The 22,357-nt window shown below is 36.7% G+C and overlaps 1 protein-coding gene across 1 annotated transcript in view; it reads left to right on the top strand.

The window, feature by feature from the left end:
* Window positions 1–697: 697 nt before the first annotated feature.
* LOC137400463 (tRNA (32-2'-O)-methyltransferase regulator THADA-like) overlaps window positions 698–22,357 on the top strand; it is a gene marked incomplete at its 5' end in the record, with an annotated part of 33,777 nt that continues 12,117 nt past the window's right edge. The window contains 12 exons of the mRNA XM_068086787.1: window positions 698–793; window positions 2,112–2,293; window positions 6,095–6,342; window positions 6,450–6,610; window positions 7,685–7,840; window positions 8,803–8,934; window positions 11,179–11,240; window positions 11,842–11,958; window positions 13,001–13,110; window positions 15,891–16,049; window positions 17,238–17,374; window positions 19,832–19,957. Coding sequence (XP_067942888.1) covers window positions 698–793; window positions 2,112–2,293; window positions 6,095–6,342; window positions 6,450–6,610; window positions 7,685–7,840; window positions 8,803–8,934; window positions 11,179–11,240; window positions 11,842–11,958; window positions 13,001–13,110; window positions 15,891–16,049; window positions 17,238–17,374; window positions 19,832–19,957 — 1,686 coding nt within the window. The remainder of the gene's footprint in view (window positions 794–2,111; window positions 2,294–6,094; window positions 6,343–6,449; window positions 6,611–7,684; window positions 7,841–8,802; window positions 8,935–11,178; window positions 11,241–11,841; window positions 11,959–13,000; window positions 13,111–15,890; window positions 16,050–17,237; window positions 17,375–19,831; window positions 19,958–22,357) is intronic.

The raw sequence follows: 22,357 nt of genomic DNA, 5'->3' as shown, positions 1-22,357 counted from the left end.
ATGAAATTTCTGGTCCAACGCTTTGTGCAAGAATAAATTTAATTGATTTACGCTGTTACTTAGAAACAGCATTTGTAAACAGAGCCATGTTAATGCCGGAATATCGGTCCTTAGGGTTCAAAGGGTTAGATGGTAGGTAGTACATATTTGGCCGTTTGGCATTTTGTCACAAAAAACAACTTTTTAGGTTTTAAAGTATGTAGTACCCAGCATAATATGCATTTGTTTTTTTGACCATCTATGCTATAGATCTATTCCATAGAGCCATCTATGTTGTGTAGCTACATCATAAATCTATCCCAATGAGGCATGTCATCAATTATTGCTATAGAGTCATGCTGTGGAGCCCTGCCATAGGGTCCACTATAAATCAAACTAGAGGTCTATCGCATTACCTTTTTGCAAACATGCAGTGGTTAGTCTCTGAAAGATACCTGGTGTAATTTCGATCAGTCTTCACCCATAGCTGACAGCTCAGATCAGCATAATTGATACTCTACAGTGATCTTGCATTGCATTTATTACTGACCTGTCACCCACCTGTTATTGCAACTCATATCGCTACTGACAGGAGTTGGTCGCTATGTTGTGGGCTCACTGTGACTCTCCAGTGGATGGTGTGAGTGAGACAGTCCTTTCTTCCTACAAGACATTGCTCTCCGTCTCTTCCAAAATCCCTTTAAAACCTGCCCTCCACCACCGATTACTTGACCGGCTCCTACTAATGCCATGGAATGTCAAGGCTAAATTGAAGCTGCTAGCGGTACTCATGCCTTGGTTGGATCCTCTACAAGTAAGAAAGTCCATTGTCTTTTGACAACGGACTAACAATAACAATAAAACCTGTAGTTGAACACCGTGGAGCTCTATTTTCGACCCTTCATCTATGGTGGCGGTCAAAGAGGTGGTGGTCAAATAGAGGTGGCGGTCAAATAGAGGTGGCATTCAAATAACTGTGGCGTTCAATGATAGATTTTACAGTATGTACCGTGGTTCGTAGCTATCAGTGCAGGGTTCTTAAACCGCATTCACTGTAGCCAAAGTGTTTTAACGATTTGTTAGCTTTTAACCAAACTCAGTACTGCTAAGTCTTCACCTGGTTGTTGTCAACAGGCAAGCCTGTGCATTTAACTAGCTGGCTGGCTCTGTCTTGTGGGAATTATTATATAATTGTCAATAGTCAATAACCAATTTTATTGGTTATTGACTATTGACAAGCTTAAAGGTTGACTTGCAACAAAGTTCACATTACAGTTATTTGGTATCAAAAGATTCACCAAGTCTTACTCTGCTGTGTTGTAGGTGCAAAATATGTGGAAATGTGATTACAAGCTCTTAAAAGCTCAAAAACGAACAGTTAATCGCCGCCATCACGAAACTGTCGTAGATTAGAATCCCTTTCAAAAACAGCTGAACTGGGACGTAGTTGAACAAGATGGCTTCCGTTTACACTTTCATGCAACCTCATTCAAGTTTATATTTATAATATAGATGCACACGTCTAGATTTTTAATACAAATTGCGACACTCCTTTCTTAACAACAATCCATGAACGCATTTATTGAAGGCAGTCGTCCTTAATGCTTACAACCTTGAGCTTCTAATCAAATAGGTTGTGACCTATTTGATTAGAAAACAAAAGTTCTAAGGTTGCCAATTGAGTACGATGTTGCGTGAAGTGGGCCAACTCATGGAGCCCAGGCAGTCGACTCTTATAATTTTTCCCCTCACATGAGAATTTTGTAATGTCGAGGTTAGTCGTAGTCGTAGAGATTCTGCAAAGTCAGAAGGCCGTCTATCACTTATACTCATAAAACTCTGATTGGCTTGTTATCTTGCCTGAAACCGTCTGATTGGCTTGTTATCTTGCCTGAAACCCTCATACAGGAGAAACTGAAAAAATAGCACAGGCAGTAATTAAGGCTTTTGATAAAAAGGTTGCTTTGTACATGCTTTGCAGCTTCTGTAGCAGGGAGTAAACATCCAGGCTTAGTTTTCCTCTCATTAGTTATTCTCAGTAGTTATGCCCTCCTGCAACGTTTATGGTATGTGCCTACTTGATATCTCTTTGCAGCATTCACTGCTGCTATAAACAATATTCCTATTGTCAGCTGCTGGAGAAGCGGGAAGGAATCATCACAGAAATGTCTGGATGTTTAGATATGCAGTATTTGGCATCAGCTGCCGGCAAGCTGTACAAGGCATTTATACGGCAGCTGAGCTATGATGCATGGAAGGGACGCGTTATGGAACAGTTTATTCAGGCGCTGATCAGTCCTTCTAGACTTACAAGGTACTCAGTCTACAGCTCTTCATGTTCGCGTCTCTACCTGATGTGTTTATTTTTATTGGCCTCCATTCGGATATCATCATTAACTCATTGCGTACCACGAACTGAGTAGGGGCTCAGCACGGTATTTGCAAACGGGAAGAGCCGTGTGGTGTGAGCTTTAGTAAGCTTCGCACGTACGAAACATTTAGGATTAGTGAGTATTTCATTAATTAGGTCATCGTATCTCTACTTGAATGAAAGGAAACAATCATGTCTGCATTGAACAAACAGAAAATGCTTTTAGAGCCCATTCTGGGCATAGTTTTCACTTTGCAAAAATTTAACTTGTTTGTCATATTTTCTTTTTCGCCATGACCAGTCGTGTCAGGAGCATTATAGCTATAATGGTTTTACTAATTGTATCTGAATAAACTTTGGGTGATTATCTATTGAACAATAGCTCTACTGAGATTGATTGATAGTTTGTTTTTAGTAGTAATAATAATGATGTAAGCTATAATCATTTTGATAAATTATCTGTCTTGGAACATGCTCATGGTGGTAGCAAAGATGGTTGAAAAAGCGTATGAGCTCGTTCTGCAACACATGGGTAGCCTTTTTATGGAATCAGCGGATATAATATTTTATGATGGTTACTTTGGTATCAAAACCTTTACTATAGACTATGACTAGTTATGACTATTTATTTGCGCCATTTTCAAGTTTTAGGTTTTACCGAATATTCGGTTAACCCATTAAAAAATTAATTTGGTAGTGAAAGATTTAATGCATTTGCACGCAACACATTAATGATATGATATTCTTTAGAGATGGTTGGTTGTTAGATAAATCCAGGTTTTAATAAGAAATAACCTTCTAATAGGATGAAGGCTATGGGTGGAATTGTCTCCCCACTATTGCTTTTTTCATTGATTTGCTCAGCTCTGTCGTTGTATCACCTTTTCAATTGGTTATAGGTAAAGATCAGCTAAAATGAAGTTCTGGTTTATTATTTGTTCATGTACAGCTTGTCCGTCTCAAGTTGTTCAGTTACAGCCTGAAATAGTTTTTAGTTGATTTTCCATTGTTCTAGTGTGCACTTTGTTGAAACTTTCACCACTTCGCCATCCAAGCTATGAGGTATTTAACAATAGACATCTAATGTAAATCTATACAGGGTTTGAATAAAATAGCAGACACCGATTAGCAACATTGTAATTTGTTTTTGTACGCTTGGGTTAGAAAACAAAAAATTATTTTTTTGGATGCTTTGGTCTGGATTAAAACAAAGCTACCGTACTTTTCGTACTATAAACCGCACCCCTATATAAGCCACATCTGCTTTATTTTCCAAAAATGACAATAAAACAATACATAGGCCGTACCTTTGTATAGGCCGCAGAACTCAATACGGTGCTTTTTAACGCGGCAGCAACTTTGTTGTTTAAAACGGAGCAGTGCCCAAACAGTACCTAACGAAACAGTACTGTTAGGCATTGTTTCGTATTTTCTTTCACCGCTAGAGGCACACTAACCAGATATTTTGGTTAATGCACCTTAGCTGTAAAAGAAAAAAGCCACAGAATAGCCGCACCCTTATATAAGCCGCATGGCTCAAATCGTCAGAAAAAAGTAGCGGCTAATAGTCCGAAAAGTACGGTATCTCTTTCACCATAGCTTTTTGAAATGCGTAGACATTACCGCTGCCATACTGCCTAAAATATTAATGTAAAGTAAGTAATGTAAGTAAAAACAAGTCATTCAAGCATGTCTTGGCTCATGGTTGTTGTCAACCTTGTTCAAAACATATTCATTTATGGTGCAATTAAACAGCAACCTCTAACTTGAGAGAGAGCATTTGCAGGTTTGCTTCTGAAGCTATGAACAAAACTAAAATATAAAATACGTATTGTATGGTTTATCTTTTACAGCCAACTGGAGTCACACTGGGCAATTCTTTTTCTTGTTATTGTTGTGTTGTAAGCTCTTCTATGCAAAATTGTTTAAAAAGTAGAAAATTTAGTTCTATTGTTGAAATGCAACGTAAGTTTGTTATTTTCATCGACATATGTCAGACTGACTATTGGCAGCATATCGGCAGCATGCATGTACATTCCATTCAATGCTACTCCAGACTTATATAGAAAGACTTATAGACTATATAAAAAGATATAAATGTTGCTTTTATTACCATATATCCTTGCTTATACGCTTCATCACTCTGATCGCCATCAAATGAAATTACATGGTGCTAACTTAATTCCAACAACTCAAACTATTCTAAACCTCCTGCTGCTACCTAATTTTTTGATCTGTCTGGTGCTAGCGAGGGTAACAAGTTGAGCATGTTCCAAGTCAGGCGAGTTATCAATATTACTATAGCTTACGGCATTATTATTACTGTTAAAAATAATTGATCACTGTCATTATTACTATTGCTCGATAGATAATCATCAGTCCATGGATCTATAATCGGTGAACCTCCAGAGCTGTGATGCTTCTGACACGGCTGGTCATCACAAAAAGAAATATTGGTAAAAAATCAAATTTTTGCAAAGAAAAACTAAGCTCAGCATGAGCTGTAACTATGTTTTCTATTGGTTCAATTCTGACAAATGATTGTTTCTTTTCGTTTAGGTGCAGACATGATAGGCTAATTAATTTTTGGCCATGAGCAAATGTCATGCTGAGCTGCACTACACAGTTTGTGGCATGCGATGAGTTAACTCTCTTCTGCAATCTTATGCTGTGATGGGTGTGTACAGCGTGCTGTGATTTGTAAGCTTGGCTTAGATGCGAATTTTTATAAAATTTGACATTTTCGAACTATTTTCCTAGTTCAGCTTATACACGAGGTAGGCTTATATGCGAGGATATATAGTAATTATTCACATGCTCCAAAACAGTGTTAGTTTACTTAAAGGTTGACTTGCAACAGAATTCACATTACAGTTATTTGATATGAAAAGATTCACCATGTCTTACTCTGTTGTGTTGTAGGTGCAAAATATGTGGAAATGTGATTACAAGCTCTTACAAGCTCAAAAACGAACAGTTAATCGCAGCCACACGAGACCGCCGTAGTTTGGATTCTCTTTTCAAAGCGGCTCAACTATGACGTAGCTGTGGTAGATGGTTTCTGTTTACACTTTCATGCAACCTTATTCGTCGAAATATTTTCACAAATATACTTCACGCATTCAATAAAACCATGTCTATTGTTCTTACGCATCTATTTTATCGTCATTGTAATGCTGTCACTTTTAAAACTGATATCTTATAACTTACCGTAAAAATTCGTTTAATTTTTTAGCCTTAGCTTGGAGGAGTACATATCATTGTCTGATAATCATGACGAGCCTGTTGCTGACTTGTGATAATTGAAAAGTGCTGCAGAATTTATTCTTGAAGTATTGGGTCACATGATCAGATTACGACTTGCCGATTAGACCAGGCCGAAACAAAACTGTGAAGTAGCGAGCATCTATATTTGATACGGGGTCTTCGGTAAAACTCGAAGTGTTTGTCATAAACTAGTGCTACGATAAGTTTTATATTGAGCTTTTTATTGGCCTTTCAATTCACGTGAGAACATCACGTGACAAAACAATAAATAAATTTCTTGACTATGTCAGAGAAATAAAGAGATTCCAATTTTCGGCAGCTTTTCGTTTTTGAGCTTTTAAGGGTTTGTAATCACATTTCCACATATTTGGCACCTACAACACAACAGAGTAAGACAGGTGAATCTTTTGATACCAAATATCTGTAATGTGAGTTTTCTTGCAAGTCAACCTTTAAGTTTCTATTACATCTCTCCAGGTACAACATGAGGCAATACTGGCTGCCCTTCACCATTGCTCAATATCCAGAATCAAGATGGATTCTGATACGAAAGTTGTCCAGTGAGATAAGCTATTTACCTGGTCTGATCGCAGTGGGCCAAGCTATGAAAAGCTCAATACAGTTCCTTCAGCTTGTTGAGGTAAAGCACCTGCAGAGGGCTCTCAAGTCAAGCAATGATGAGATGAGAGCCGATGTGTTCAGCTTGCTCTCTGTCTCTCCACCAGGTGCACCTACCATCGTAATTACTGCACTTGAAGAATCAGAAGGAATGAGAACCTTATAGACTCATAATTCCATTTAAGCTTATGAGCAGTTTTGTGATCTGTTGCAGCTGGGCTAACTGCAATACCCATACACTTGCTGGAGAGTTATCTTCCCTTCAATCTGACCATTGACTGTCCATCATTTCGGCATCAGCTTCTGTCAGCGATGCACTCATGGATGGATGGACTCTCTCACTATCTCAAGTATAATCGTTACCTCTACCAGCAGGTAATATTTCTACCATGAACCAACACTAGCTGCAAGGGACATTTTCAGCGTTTTGTGTTTGTCATGTTTTGCTCCTTGGGTCTGCTGCCTTCTTGTCAGATATTGCTACCTCTGGGTGTGCTGTCTTATTGTCAAGTAATGCTGCAGTATTGTCAGGTAGTGCTACAGTATTGTCAGGTAGTGCTACACTATTGTCAGGTAGTGATACAGTATTGTCAGGTAGTGCTACAGGATTGTCAGGTAGTGCTACACTATTTTCAGGTAGTGCTACACTATTTTCAGGTAGTGCTACACTATTGTCAAATAGTGCTACAGTATTGTCAGGCAGTGCTGCACTATTTTCAGGTAGTGCTAAACTATTGTCAGGTAGTGCTACACTATCGTCAGGTAATGCTACAGTATTGTCAGGTAGTGCTACACTATTTTCAGGTAGTGCTACACTATTGTCAAATAGTGCTACAGTATTGTCAGGTAGTGCTACACTATTTTCAGGTAGTGCTACACTATTGTCAGGTAGTGCTACAGTATTGTCAGGCAGTGCTGCACTATTGTCAGGTAGTGCTAAACTATGGTCAGATAGTGTTACACTATGGTCAGGTAGTGCTACAGTATTGTCAGGTAGTGCTACAGTATTGTCAGGTAGTGCTACACTATTGTCAGGTAGTGCTACACTGTGGTCAGGTAGTGCTACAGTATTGTCAGGTAGTGAGTGCTACAGTATTGTCAGGTAGTGCTACAGTATTGTTAGGTAGTGCTGCACTATTGTCAGATAGTGCTACACTATTGTCAGGTAATGCTACAGTATTGTCAGGTATAATGCTACACTATTGTCAGAAAATGCTGCCCTATTGTCTGGTAGTGCTGTATTGTTGTCAGATAATGCTGCACTGTTGTCAGGTAGGGCTGTATTTTACAATCAGGTAACATTGGTTTACTACCAGGCGTATTCTTGTGTTTTCCAGTCACGTACGTTTGTGTTCACGCTTGTCATAATGAGTAAGCATGCCAAATATTTAATCAACATGTCAGAGTTATACATATTTTAGTATAAAAACTCAAAATTCTCTTCATCAGGTCGTGAAGACAGTTGACCCAGTTGTAAAGCATGTGAAGTTCCTCTGGACCTTATGTCATACTTCGATGGTTCGTGGTTCCAACTACCAACGTAAGGAGACAACTCTCAAACTTTCCATTCAGTTTGTTAAACTGCTATCTGAAGTTTTTCAAAAAGTAAGGCTTGTGTTCTTATGATATTCTGTTTCTTATTTGTTTCGTTTAAAGTCTGAGACAATAAGAATTAAATTATATTTAGCGTTTTCTACACTACTAAAAGTTTTGAGCTGAGGTTTTACAAATATTTTTGTCCTCCGCATTCGGCAGCACATGGTTTGGTTCTTACAACAAGAGGTTAACTACTTACAGGAGTACTTTGAGTTGTTTCACACTATAATAGTAGAAGCCTTTTGATATGTTGCTCATGATCTTGTTTCATTGAGAATTTGGAAGATCTAGTAACCCCTTTGTTGGACATTGACAGTTACTACTCTCTTAAAGTTGAACTCACACCACATTTTATTAGATTTTATCATTTGCGATTGTTTTTAAAGTCTGATTGCTGGGATATTTCAAGATTGTAATCAACAAAACTTGAAAAAATAAACGTTGTAATCTTATTTTTTTCTACATACATTTCTGCACGAAATTCGTTATGATTACCAATGGAGTGACCGCCATAACATCGCAACCAAGTCGCATAGAACAACATAGAACAACTCCCTAAAGTGCAGCTGATGCATCAGGTGCAGTACGTCTTGTGACAAGCTGTTGTGTTGCTCACCCGCTCGGCGGGGGACAACTCCTCAAAAGCAACAGTTTGTCAAGACAGGCTAGATAAAGACTCGTAACGCTGCAGCTTGAATGCAGTAGCCAATATCAATGATGAGAGAGAGAGAGAGGCAGCCACACAACTTGTTACATCCAAACAACATGTATTGTTCTTCTGAGCGTTTTAACCATGATCACGTTTTGTTGATTTTAATTTGAAATATCCCGGTAGTCAGATCACCTCAAACATCAAAGCTTTTGCAAATTATAGAAAAATACCGATACTTTCTAAAAAAGCAACTAAAATTTTTGCAATTCATCTTTAATAAAGCACCCAATGTATTCGTCGATGATGTTTCATCTTTAAGGAGGATTTGCGAGAGGCTCTTCATTCTTATATCTGTCAAGAAGAGAACTGTCCAGAACAGGGAGGCTGCTTAGGCATGGCTCTTTTCAAACAGAAGGTGATCAACTCAGCCTTGTTGGATTCGTCATCAGAGGTAGATTTCTAAATCTTGCTCTCTTTTCACTTTTCGCTTGAATCTTGTGTTAGTCTTTGTTCTAATCTTAACTCATTGCGTACCACAAACCAGCATAGCAGCACAGCATTCGATAATTTGACATTGGTTGATATAAGCTGTCATAACATTGGAACCCCAATGTCTATGAAAAAGATTTTTAAATCTAAATGAATCAGCATAAAATCATACATCCACTGATTGCATAAAGGCTTTAAATTTGCGACAAAGTGAGCTCAGATATTTCGTCAGCCATTTCCCTACTGCCTTGAGTAAAAACTTGAGTTACACATTCTGAGTCAGAAGAGGTAAAACCTTTACTACAGCTTACAGCATTATTATTAAAAATCAAATGATCACCTCACCAGCACTATGACTCATAGATAATCGTCGTGAGTCCATTAATCTAAAGGCGCAAGCATAATAGGCAACATATAGCGCAATATCGCTCCGCGTGGTGCAAATGAGCGCTTGGCTAGTTGATCCTGAGCAATGATGCTGGACTTGCTCAATCAAAGCTTTATCATGTGCGAGGTGAATTTCGATTGATTCTTTTTTCCCAGAATGCACTGTTCTGGTTGCTAATTTTCCCGTGTCAATGTTTACCAACTTACAACAGCAACATTTTGCAATTTCGTTACGGTTAAAACATAATCAAAATAAAAACTGAGCTGTTCATAGATTATAATAAAATCACACCCAGACTTGGACGACACAACGCACAAGAATTACAAAGATATCCAGCTGAAGACCAAAATTTGAGAATCAATCGTTGCGCAGGTTGAGCATCTTAAAGGTTGACTTGCAACAAAATTCACATTACCGTTATTTGATATGAAAAGATTCACCATGTCTTACTCTGTTGTGTTATAGGTGCAAAATATGTGGAAAGGTGATTACAAGCTCTTAAAAGCTCAAAAACGAACAGAAAATCGCAGCCACATGAGACCGCCGTAGTTTGGATTCCCTTTCCAAAACGGCTCAAATGTGATGTAGTTGTGAGAGATGGTTTCTGTTTACACTTTCTTGCAACCTTATTCGTCGAAATATTTGCGCCAGGTTGAGCATCTTAAGAATGCTAAATAATTATTATTTATCGAACGCAGAACCATTTTTCTTAGGTCTTTTTGTAGCGTGCAATTTGCAAAAGTGAAATAGGCCCAACAGAAGTTGTATAAGTCGTTGTCTAGAAGGCGCCACATTTACTTATATCTATTTACTAGCTATGCTACCCGGCGTTGCCCGGGTATTAAAGATCAGCCTATAAACACTTAGAGGTAATGAGAGTTGCCTGCCACTTGCTATTAGCCTGGTACATTGTCAATGGATAATTTGAGTAAGCTTACTAATAAGAGCTACCAGCTTCTCGTGACGTTATGCCATCACCTCGCGTAGTATCGAAAAGCCGTTGCGTGTTTTCTTCCATATAGCGGCATATGTCGCCGAGGATTCTATCAAGCTTGTATGGCTGAATTAGTAAGGCGTCAGACTGGCAGACCTAAAGGTCCGTGATCAAATCTTCTGCGATATGGATTCTTTATTCCAAGATTCTCATAGCTATAGCTGGAACGACACACCAACATTGAGAAATATATATTTAGATTAACAACGCCGAAGAAACTGGTTATACAGAATGTTATTGGCTGTTTGTGAGCATGTCCATGTTACCCCTCGCTGGTGAATCACCCAACTGTGTTTGTGCACACACCAGCAGGTGCATCGATATCTCTGCGCTCTTGATGACGCCTGCAATAAAATCGCTACCAGTGTTTGCCCCTTAAAATTTAAGAAGCCATAGTAGCTGTAATAAGTCTGACCCAACAGATCGTTGCGAAGAAAAGGTTGTTAAAAAATAACTGTTTTGCAAACGAAACTTGGCTCACCGTGGGCTGTAAACATGTTCTCTATTGGCTCAACAAACACAGGCAGATGATTGTTTTCTTTCGTTTCTGTACATAGCTGATAGCTAGTTATCTACTACTCATTAATCAGAAATGTTTTGCATAAAACTTACTAAAGCCGCACCAAGCTACTCTATTAGCGTTTACCGAGTATTTTATTACGTGTATGCTCCCGTAAAACAATTAATTGAGTAGAGAAAGAGTTGGCTGAGTTCATGTTTATGAATTTATCAGCAACACTTTTCATCATATTATTTGCTGTATTTGAGTATTAATCTTAAATTACTAGAAACAAGCCTCAGTCATAAGGCACGTTCTGTTGCAGATTCAAGATCTAGCTTATAAGCTGCTAGCTATGCCGGTCTCCACAGAGTTTCAGCAATACTGGTAAGGAGTTCTTGCCTACAGGTCTATGTATTTCTACATTTATAGTTCTTGTTTTCCTCAACTTTAACAACCATCTTGAGTTGTTTCACTGGATGAAATGCTTGATTTATCGACCTCTATTTTACATACTCTACTGACATTGGAAGGCAGTTGGGCAGACAACTTATGTAGGTTTCACAAATATGTACAATTTTAATTACTAAAGTGTCATATATGATGACATGACATGCTTATTGAGGATTCCTTCATCACTTGCAAATTTCTATTTGCATCTGAAAAATTGGTGTCACGCAATCATTCAGATTGTCTGCCCTTGGATGAATGGAATGGCTGAACTGCCTGAGAAATAAGGATGTAGGGTGGATATGTTGAAATGTAACAGCAATCAACCATTGGTTGTTTCACCAAAATGACTTAAAACTATTAATATTTATGTATAATGATTTTTAATACCTTCATTTTAACCTTTGATTTTGCTTAATTATTTTGTAACTTTAGATATGTCACAGCGAATACCGCCGTGAAATCTGAAAGAAACTGTATCTGACATAACTGAAAGGGATGATAATTTGTCTTTGCAAGATCACTAAACTTATTGTAGGGGAACACCTTTGCCATACCTGCTTGAGAATGCGGAACTGTGGCAAAGCTATATTACTAGTCCAAAAGCTTCAGAAGCTGAGGCGGGGGCTCTCATCTACACCCTTATTGTGACGTTGTAAGTTTGAAGTTCATTCTCACAGAAGCATCAACTAATAAAGTGTTTCACATAGGCTAACCAGAGTGCCTCCTAAGCCAACAAGTGTTGGTAAAATTATTGGCTGGGCATTCTTCTGCTAATATATCATATGGCTTCATGTTTGTATAACTTTGTATTGGCATGTGTTATTGGAATCCATCATTTTTTTTACGTCATCAAGTCGTTTGCACATGCGCTTGTTCTCGAAAAAGCCGCCATTTTTGTAGAAAACGATCGGTTTTCTTTTATTTACTAGCACTTTTTGGTGTTGTTTTGATACTATAATAAAAAAAATGCAAACAAAGGCATCGTTTTCAAAAATTAATTGCAAAAGCTTCGTGTTTTTAGTGATAAACCTGTCTATAAAGATGGCTGACAACGATAAAATGATGTCACGAAAAAACGAAGGATTAGCATTTTTTGGGCACTCATCAACAAAATGATGTTTTCTTTTCATGCCAGACGAAAGAAAAAAATGAGACTGAAATCAGGAATTATTGAATGAGTTGAACAAAAGCGTTTTAAAAGTTGAGAAACCAATAATATTACGGAGGATTCGGGATATTGAGCTGAAGGTTGCAGTAGCAGAAAGATCATAAGTCAAATATCCAGTTGTAGATGTAGTACGTCGGTATTATGGGATAGAAAACGATGTTTGTCATTTGTTTGGAAGGATAAAGATCCTGGGTATAGTTTATGGAGTATTTTGAAATCTATAAAGCCAATGTTGAAATGAGCAAGTTTGGGATAAGGCAATATGTTCAAAGATTTTGATGATGTGATTGGTGAAAGTATGGTGAGCTGGAATATGTGATCGGTAGTACACAAGTTTTAGTTTAAGTTTCTGTAAAAAATTATCTTTTTACGCTGTCTGTATGGTGAGACTAGGAAATATATGTCAATGCCATCAATCAGATGACAGGGCACAAATTATAAGTAAAACATCAGTACTGTTTTTTGCATCTGAGAATATGGGATTTAAATATTGGGTTATTTCTCACCTGGTTTTGCTCATTTTCAGAACCTCTGACTGGAACTATGTACAACATAAAATCATAGACCTACTAGACATCTGTGTCTGTGGTGTTGAAAAAGATAGTAATCTAATGGCGTCTGGTCCACATGTATATGGTAAGCATTTATATTACGTTACATTATAAAGTACAAGCTTAATGATAATTATATAATCATAATGATATATTTTCACTCATATCAAATCATATGTGTTTGCATTCTATGACCCGCTTATTTCCTGACCGTATGTTCAAATGTTGCTAACAGTGCTTTTTATGTGATACTTCATTTAAACTTTTGAGGTGTTTTTAGCTAGTAGTCTGGTTTGCCACATTCTATATTCTCTGGCAGGAATGGCTAGGAGGCGTCCCTACAATGTGTTTATGTATGAGGAATTTGAAAAAATTGCCTGTTTTCTTATCTCATTTGTAGCTAAAAGAAACTAGTACATGTATGTTTTTGTTATATTTAAGAGAGTTTGATAGAAACCAAACGAAGAACTGAGTGCTCACTATCAAAATATCAGAATTTTGATATTATCAAAATATTGTGAGAGTGATATGATATGGCTCACAATAATAGGTAGCAGTGCATAATAGTCTTAAATTTTATGGTATGTATCTAAAGCAGTAAAGTACGATAACAGCACACCCGTGATTATGTTCGTTAGTAGCAGGATTATTATTGCTAATCTTAGGGTTCTCTGAAGGCTTTGGTTATAAAATATGTAATAATAATCATTTTGCTAATAACATAAAGTTTCTGTAATAGCTAATTCAATAATCATATAGATAGCTACAATATAACAACAATAGTTAATGTTTGTCATTGACTCATGTTACTACTGGTTCATCACAAGCCACTTATATTGTCTGCTCTCTACTTGTTTACACTAAGTGGCGATTTTGCCGCTATTAACCCAGATTTAAGAATCAAACTCACCATATCATGTTAGTGACAGGCCATCTGTTTGTAAGTGACAGGACACCTGCGTGGAAGTGACAGGCTGTTTGCAAGTGACAGGCTACCTGTTTTAAGTAGGTTCAGTTCCATAATATTTCGTATTTTCTTCTATGGCTTTCAAATCTTAGCCATATACTTGGAAATCTAACCAAGTTGCTATGCAAGTTCCAGAAGCTTCCTATTTGTTTATGTTGTTCTTTTCATGTTGTGAGTTACTAGGAAAATTAAGCTTTGATAGTTGGTTTTTAGTTTAACCCGTTGGTTGCAAAAAGCTTTTTATATGAATGGCTGGAGGAAGTTACATTTAAAGCCAACTAGTTGCAGGAGTTGTAGCCCCATAGTCGTGGTAGAATCAAAAATTTTTCTTGTTGTTCCTTGGTGGTCACAGAAAATCTATATACATGCATATATTTCACAGTGTTTGTTTTTTGTACACTGTATGTCCAGTTATAGCAAGTAAAATTTAGCAATAAAAAATCCGTATCGCAGAGGATTTGGCTTCGGAACCTGTTCACAAGGCGACAAAATTAACCCATCCAGCTACATGGGATACAATGTATTCATTGTACAGATTGTCATTATCTGGGGTAAAATTTGCATAGCTACTCTGTTACGCGCAATGTCACTAAAGCTTCTCTCATGGCTTTTACTAGTAAGTCTAGCAAATCGTATACTAGCTAACTCAAATTAAGCCATTGGCAACTACGTTACCCACTCTAGCTTATGAGCTGTTTTTTAATACCCATGCGAAGTCGGGAATTCGGCTAGTAAAGATATAAATTGGTGGTGCCACAAATTTTTGGCTGTATAAGAAGTCAGGCAATGCTTCTTACTTCTTCCATAACTCCCTACAACTGCCACATCTGATTGTATAACTGTGGGCAAACTTCGTGTTAGATATTGTGAGGCACCATCAGATGTGAGCTGTCGTGAAGTTTATAGTATTTCCAGCTACAGCTCCTGTAATTACTAAGGTACATTTACACTATAAATTTTTGGTATTTCTTTGAAAAGAATGTCAACTCTTGAGGTTGTGAAAAAATCACCCAAGTGAAAAAATACTGCCATTACCAGGAGTGTAGCACTGAGTGGTGGAAGTGATGTATATAAGCTTGTCACAGCCAATCACGGTGTAGCTTGACATGTGTAGCTTGACACTACATTGCTAGGAATTAAATTGGCAGAGCAAAGTTACTCACATTTCTAAATTAGCAGAGCAATAAAGGTTTGAAAATGTCCACTCAGAGCCGGTTGAATAAGTTATTATTTTCCCTCCAGCTAGTAGTTATTAGTGATATTATAACCTACTAGTGGCACATCCGTGATACATAACTCATTTATGGAGTTATGTTCTTTATGCTTTTAATCAGTTTGTAGTCATTGATCTCCTGCTAACTAGCAGCTGATGTAAACTACAGAGTTGTGTGAAATAAACTGGACCCCTTTTTTGAAAAACTAAAATTCTAAACGTACAACATCGTTACTCATGGTGAATTTAGTTAATAGCCAGAAATTATTTACTGAATTGATCCTCATTTTGTCCTGATTTCAAATATGTAAATCAAACAGCTGCAACATTATGTTTATGAGTGACTTAAATTCTATTGTTAATGGTTGGAGATAGCAATCAATACGGATATGATCCACACTACATACAATTTTATTTGAACAATTCTAGTCATATACATGTATTTATTTTGCACACCACTCTGTAGTTTGATGCTCCTAACATTGATTTGTGACTAAAGCAATGTAGTCTGGAAGTATATTATTTCTTTTACAAACCATAGAGGTATAGATCATAAATCTATAGCATTCTATACAATGGTACAATGCTTTGAATGGCTCGAACATATGTAGGTGAACACAGCACAAATTTTTGTTTGCATATTCTGAAGAGCATGATTATAACGTCAATATGACCTTGTTTGCAGGATATCTGGTGGCAATTCAAAGAATTCTGTCGCGCACAGGCTACTTGAATAGCCTCGGTTCTCAGGAGTTGGCTGCTCTAGGTCTACGTCTTACAGACATAAGTACTCGTGCTATGAATGTCATACTTAAAGTGATGATGTCGAAATGCTCAAATAAAGGTGGGTGGTTAAATGGTCATACACTAGTTGAAACATAACTACTCAATAAATGCAAATTAAAAATATGTCTTTTCAAAAGGTTTTGAAAGAAATCGCTGTGTGGTAAACTCCCATGGCCATTAAAAATGTCATTGGAGTTATCTGACCGCTGTTTTATGTTTGCACACAATTTCCAGAGAAAATCAAATAAATATCGGAGTGCTTTGTATATAAATGCAAATTACGATAATGTAAGCCCTTATCTTTGTAATCCATCAAGCCTTTTTCCAGTGCATTTTCAACTTACTTATGCCTAATTTTAGAAATAGCTTCTATCATCCTTTTCAGCTTTTTAAGGACACAAATAATGGATTAAATGATTCCCAAATTCCGAGTTAATGCTTGCAGGACCAGATAGGATCAACAACGCTAGCTTGTGATGAAATCGTGCTTTTATCAGCTCATTTTCCTTGGCGTTCATCCTATTAAACATCCTGTAACAAGCTACAAGCAATGTTAAATAGCTTATCTACCTTTCAGAAAAGTCTGAGGTTATTTTGAAGGCTGAATTTAAAAAATGATGGGTTTTAAGACACCCTTCTGTATAAATCTAGATCGGACTAAATATCCCCGACTTCCGTCTCTAAAAAGCTATGCTACGTCACATATTTATGGGTGGGCCTTGTCGTGTCAATTGCGACACCGATATTGAATTGCTGTGAAAAAGCCTTCAAAAACAAAAATGACTTTGAAATTTACTGGACCAATCTTTATTTTGAGTACAAAATCGCTGTTCGTGGCAGTTATGGTTTAACAATTCCCTGTGTTAAAACAGTAGGTAAACAATTATAAATCAATATAAAAATAGATAAACTATTTTTTTCTAATTTGTTTGTGAAAGGTTTTATTGCCCTGATTAAAGCTGTATAACAATGAAATACTCTAATACAATGAAACAATGACATTTATGCTTGCTGTTAAACATTGGACAGCTTCTGTCCAATTTGCCATAACGCAATGACAAATGAGTTGGTGTAGGTGGGTAGATGAAAATTTAGGTGGATGAGTGTGTAGATAGGTTGATGGGTGTGTAGGTAGGTGGATGGTCGAACCACCTCTACTCACCGCACAGTCTGCTGACCACATACGCACATGTACCACAAGCTGTTCTTGTTTGACTGTGAAGCTTCTGTTGATGCCTGTTCACAGATGTTTCTCCATCCTTTGAGCAAGTGGAGGAAGGCATAGAACAGCTTGTGATCGATGCCCAGGCCAACAAACGGATAGGAAACGATGTGCAGGGTGCAACAGAACGTGTTACTGCATGGTGCTGGCTCACACTGAAGGTACATAGACAGTTACAGTGGTGTGTAAAATAATTACTCTGAATAATGTTCTCGTCTCATATCTTACCCCAGATTAGCTTGATAGATCAACACTTCATTTGAAAGCTTTGTGTACTTTTTCCATCTAATTAAATAAAAATCTCTCATTCTTTGCCTACAAAAATTTACTGTATGTCCCTGCATATAAGCCTATCTAACATATGAGCTGACTCTAGAAAAACAGCCCTGAAATCAAGGAATTTAAAAGAATTTGCATATAAGCCAACTATATAAATTGTAACACACCGTACATACCTATCAAAGCAAAAGGTTACGGAAATAGAGTAGATTTTGCAGGCTTAGTATAAGACGTTTCTGATTGGTAAGTAGTTTTATAACTAGCCTATCCTGTCTTCACTTAAGTGAAAGGAAACAACTGTTTGTGTTGAGCCAATGGAAAACATGCTTGCATCACGCGTTGACAATGGTTTTACTTTGCAAAAGCGCATTTTTATGGATATTTTTCTTCGCAATGATCAGAAGCATTACAGCTACGTAGGTTTCACAAATTGTAGATCAATGAACTTCTGATGATTATTTATTGGGCAATAGTAGTAGTGACAGTGAGTATTTATTTTTAGCAGTAATAATAATGCTGTAAGCTACAGTGATTGTGGTAACTCGTCTGGTTCGGAACATGGTTAACTTGTCAACCACAATAGTATGAAGAGAACTTAAAAGTGTTTAAACTGATTCTATAACACATGTGTGACCTTTTTATGGCATCAGATGATGTATAATTTTATGCTAATTAATTTGTTAAATGTTATGACAACTTACATGTATATGCACCAATGTCAAATATGTGGTTTTACCCAATAGATGTATTTAACTGTTTCCCTAAAAAGATTATTTGATAGCGAAAGGGTTGATGGTAGTGGTGTGGTAACCATTGTTTTTGTGTTTTACTTGTATTAATAAAGTTGAGTTAATAAAGGTTTGAGTTGTAGTTGTTGAAATTAAGTTAGCATAATGTCATTTCGTTTGCTTTTAATCAGGGTTGCGCGCATATAAAATGGATCCTTTAGTTTGGAAAAAAAATGGCGTTCCAGAATTAGGTTATACACAGAGATATATGGTACAAGCTAAACCGAGCTTTAATCCCAACACTTGGAGAGAAAACTAATCTTTAATTTCTAAGCCCAACTGTCCTTTGCAGGGTCACCAACATCTTTACCAGGAGTTCAGTTTACATTTCTCTCTTATTGAAGCAAGAACAATTGCTCAATTTCACTTCATGATTTCCCTTCATTTCTGTTTGTCCAAAAAATGATAGACATGGATCAGGTTTTTATTGAATGAAAATGATAGAGTTGAAACGTATGAAGTCTGTTTTTGGCAAATTTGAACAGTTCACTAATTCTGGATAACAATAATATGTGGAGTTGCCTAGTTTTAGTGATTTTCAGCACAGTAACCTTAAATGAAACAACATGTGTTTGTAGTGTTTAGGGCGTTACCATAATTTTGCAAACCACTCTACTTGTAATGGCTTATGTCATTCCTCATTATGATCTCCTTACCTGTCCTCAATAATGACCTACTTTACCTTACCTACTCTTAATAATGACCTACTTTACCTACTCTCAATAATGGCCTACCTTACCCCTGACCTTATCTACTCTCAATAATGACCATTCTTACCTTACCTACTCTCAATAATGACCTACCTTACCTACACTCAATAATGACCTATTTACCTTACCTACTCTCAATAATGACCTACTTTACCTACTCTCAATAATGGCCTACCTTATCCCTGACCTTATCTACTCTCAATAATGACCTTCCTTACCTTACCTACTCTCAATAATGACCTACCTTACCTACACTCAATACTGACCTACCTTATCTTACCTACTCTCAATATTGATATACCTTACCTACTGTCAATAATGGTCTACTTTACCTGGCCTACTCTCAATAATGACTTTCCTTACCTTACCTACTCTCAATAATGACCTACCTTACCTACACTCAATACTGACCTACCTTATCTTACCTACTCTCAATATTGATATACCTTACCTACTGTCAATAATGGTCTACTTTACCTGGCCTACTCTCAATAATGACTTTCCTTACCTTACCTACTCTCAATAATGACCTACCTTACCTACACTCAATACTGACCTACCTTATCTTACCTACTCTCAATATTGATATACCTTACCTACTGTCAATAATGGTCTACCTTACCTGGCCTACTCTCAATAATGACCTTCCTTACCTACTCTCAATAATGACCTACCTTACCTACACTCAATACTGACCTACCTTATCTTACCTACTCTCAATATTGATATACCTTACCTACTGTCAATAATGGTCTACCTTACCTGGCCTACTCTCAATAATGACCTACCTTACCTACTCTCAATAATGTTACTCTTTCTCAAGTATATAACAATTTGTTAGGAAGTGTGCTGTCTCTGTGGAACACTCAGCTCTTGCTCTCTGTCAGCCAAAGATCTACTGTTGCCTGCCACCGTACAAAGCATGCGGGAGGTTTTCTACTCTACCCTCACAAAGTGTCGACATCGGGTAAGAAGGAGTGCTGGCATTTTATTCTCTGTCAGTCTAAATATTTTCAAGTTTTGTATAACCTGCCATTTCTTTGGTCATCATTACTTTAACCAGTAAGTCCAACAGATGTCTTTTATTTGTAATTGGATGTCTATTTGACTTATTCACTACTTAGGGTACCCAAACATGGTTATATTGTCTTTGTTTCAAATAATTGGCTGATAATAATAGTCATGCTGGTATATTAGGAGATAATAATTTTTTATCACTCAGCTCTATCATAGCATCAGAGCCAAACCTTGATAGGAGATGTCTGCTAAGTTTATCTGTTGTTTATATTAAACTGTTTTTTTTTAAATTTAGGCACATCAGTTAAGGTAATTCATTTGAAAATTTTGAGTTTCTGTGTTGTGTAGTTTTAGCAGTGCCAACTCTTAAACATTTCAAACAATTTTTGCAAGTAGCTTAGTTACAAAAATCTAGGTTTCCTATTATTTGTCATTTAGCTTGCGCATACCGAAAATATTTGTTTTGTTTGTACATTCTACTGTAGCAAGCATCTTTTCACAAAAACATGAGCATTATTTACATTTCTTATTGTTATATATCACTAATATTATATATGTAACAAATCACCCATTAATTCGGGGTAATGAATAGCGCATCAGGAAATGCATCATATCTTCTGATTTGATGTACCCAGGTGACTAAATCAAGTTTGTAGATGTAGTTTATACAAAAATGGATTACAAATGTTACACGTGTTCACAAGCTACCATGTAATACACACCATCTAGACCAGTGGTGTCAAACTAAATTGTAAAAGGGGCCAAAATTCAAAATATACATTAGGTCGTGAGCCGAACAGGATAAACACCTATTTAGCACACTAAAACTAAATGTTTTTGGGACATAAATAGGAATAAAAACAGACGGGAATATTATTCTGAAACAAACTTAAACCGTAAAGATTTACTTGCAACAAAATTTTTATTACAGTTATTTGGTATCTTAAGATTCACCTTGTCTTACTCTGCCATGTTGCAGGTTCAAAATATGTGGAATTGTGATCACAAGCTCTCAAAAGCTCCAAAATGAACAGTTAAAAAGTGGTTGTAGGCTGGAATCCCATATTTTGACGGCGTATTCAACTCGACAAGGTTATTGTTTTGACACGTAATGTTATCACGTAATGAAATCAAACGCCAATTAAAGGCTCAATATAAAACATCTTGTAGCACTAGTTTATGACAAACACTTCGGGCTCTACCAGAAAGCCCCTATCAAATATAGATGCTCACTACTTAAAAGTTTCATTTCAGCTTGGTCTAATCATCTAGTCATAATCTTATCATGTGACCCATATTTCTCGCTATATGGGGCAAACAATTTCTGCAGCATTTGTCGACTATCACAGGTAACCAACAGGCTCCTCGTGTTTATCAGAGAATGATATGCGCCCCTTGAGCTAAGGTTAAAAAATTAAACTGATTTTTATGGTAGGTTTTGAGATATCTGTGCTCAAAGTGACAGCATTACAATGATAATGAAATAGACGCATAAGGACAATAAACATGGTTTCCTTGAATACGAGAAGTATATTTGTGAAAATACTTCGACGACTGAGGTTGCGTTAGCGTGTAAACAGAAACAAATTGTGTTCAACTACGTCACATTTGAGCTGTTTTGCGAGGGATTCCAGCCTATAGCCGTTTATATGATGGCTGCAATCATCTGTTCGATTTTGAGCTTTTAAGAGCTTTTGAGAGCTTGTAATCACATTCCCACATATTTGGCACCTACTACACAACAGAGTAAGACAAGGTGAATCTTTTCATATCAAATAACTGTAATGTGAATTTTATTGCAAGTCAACCTTTAAACTAATTTTATTTATTTTTTGTTTTTGATAAAAATATCTTGTTAAAAAATTCCAATTTCTTTGCTCTTATGTCAATGTATATAAAGAATAAACTTAAATATCCCAAAAAAGATTTGACTCTCCCTAAAAATATTTCCTATCAAAATTATACAAGTTAGAAATATGAAGACGCTAAAAAACATGGAAATATACATAAAATGTGTGCTGTTCGGTAATAACAATTTAAATCATTCAGTTTTCTTTGCTCTTATGACTTTGATCTGATTATATGATCTGACCGAAACAACAAATTTATTTATGTTCAGTGTAATGTCCTATGTTGTGGAAATTCTCAGAATAGACAGCGCTCATCAGGCTAACTGCTATAGACCGTTTAAGCATCAACAACCCTCAAAGTATGCATAAATGTAATCAATTGTAAGCATCAAAATCTACTGTAATATATTCTTTATGGTTCATGATAGGCAAAACTTTTTCTTTATTCAACGAATGATATAAAACTCATGACACTACAGATTTCTGTAAGGGACAATGAC

The sequence above is a fragment of the Watersipora subatra genome, chromosome 7, assembly GCF_963576615.1.
Source record: "Watersipora subatra chromosome 7, tzWatSuba1.1, whole genome shotgun sequence".
NCBI lineage: Eukaryota > Metazoa > Bryozoa > Gymnolaemata > Cheilostomatida > Watersiporidae > Watersipora > Watersipora subatra.
Note: the sequence above shows the minus strand (reverse complement) of the source record. Positions and strands in the feature narration are given on the sequence as shown.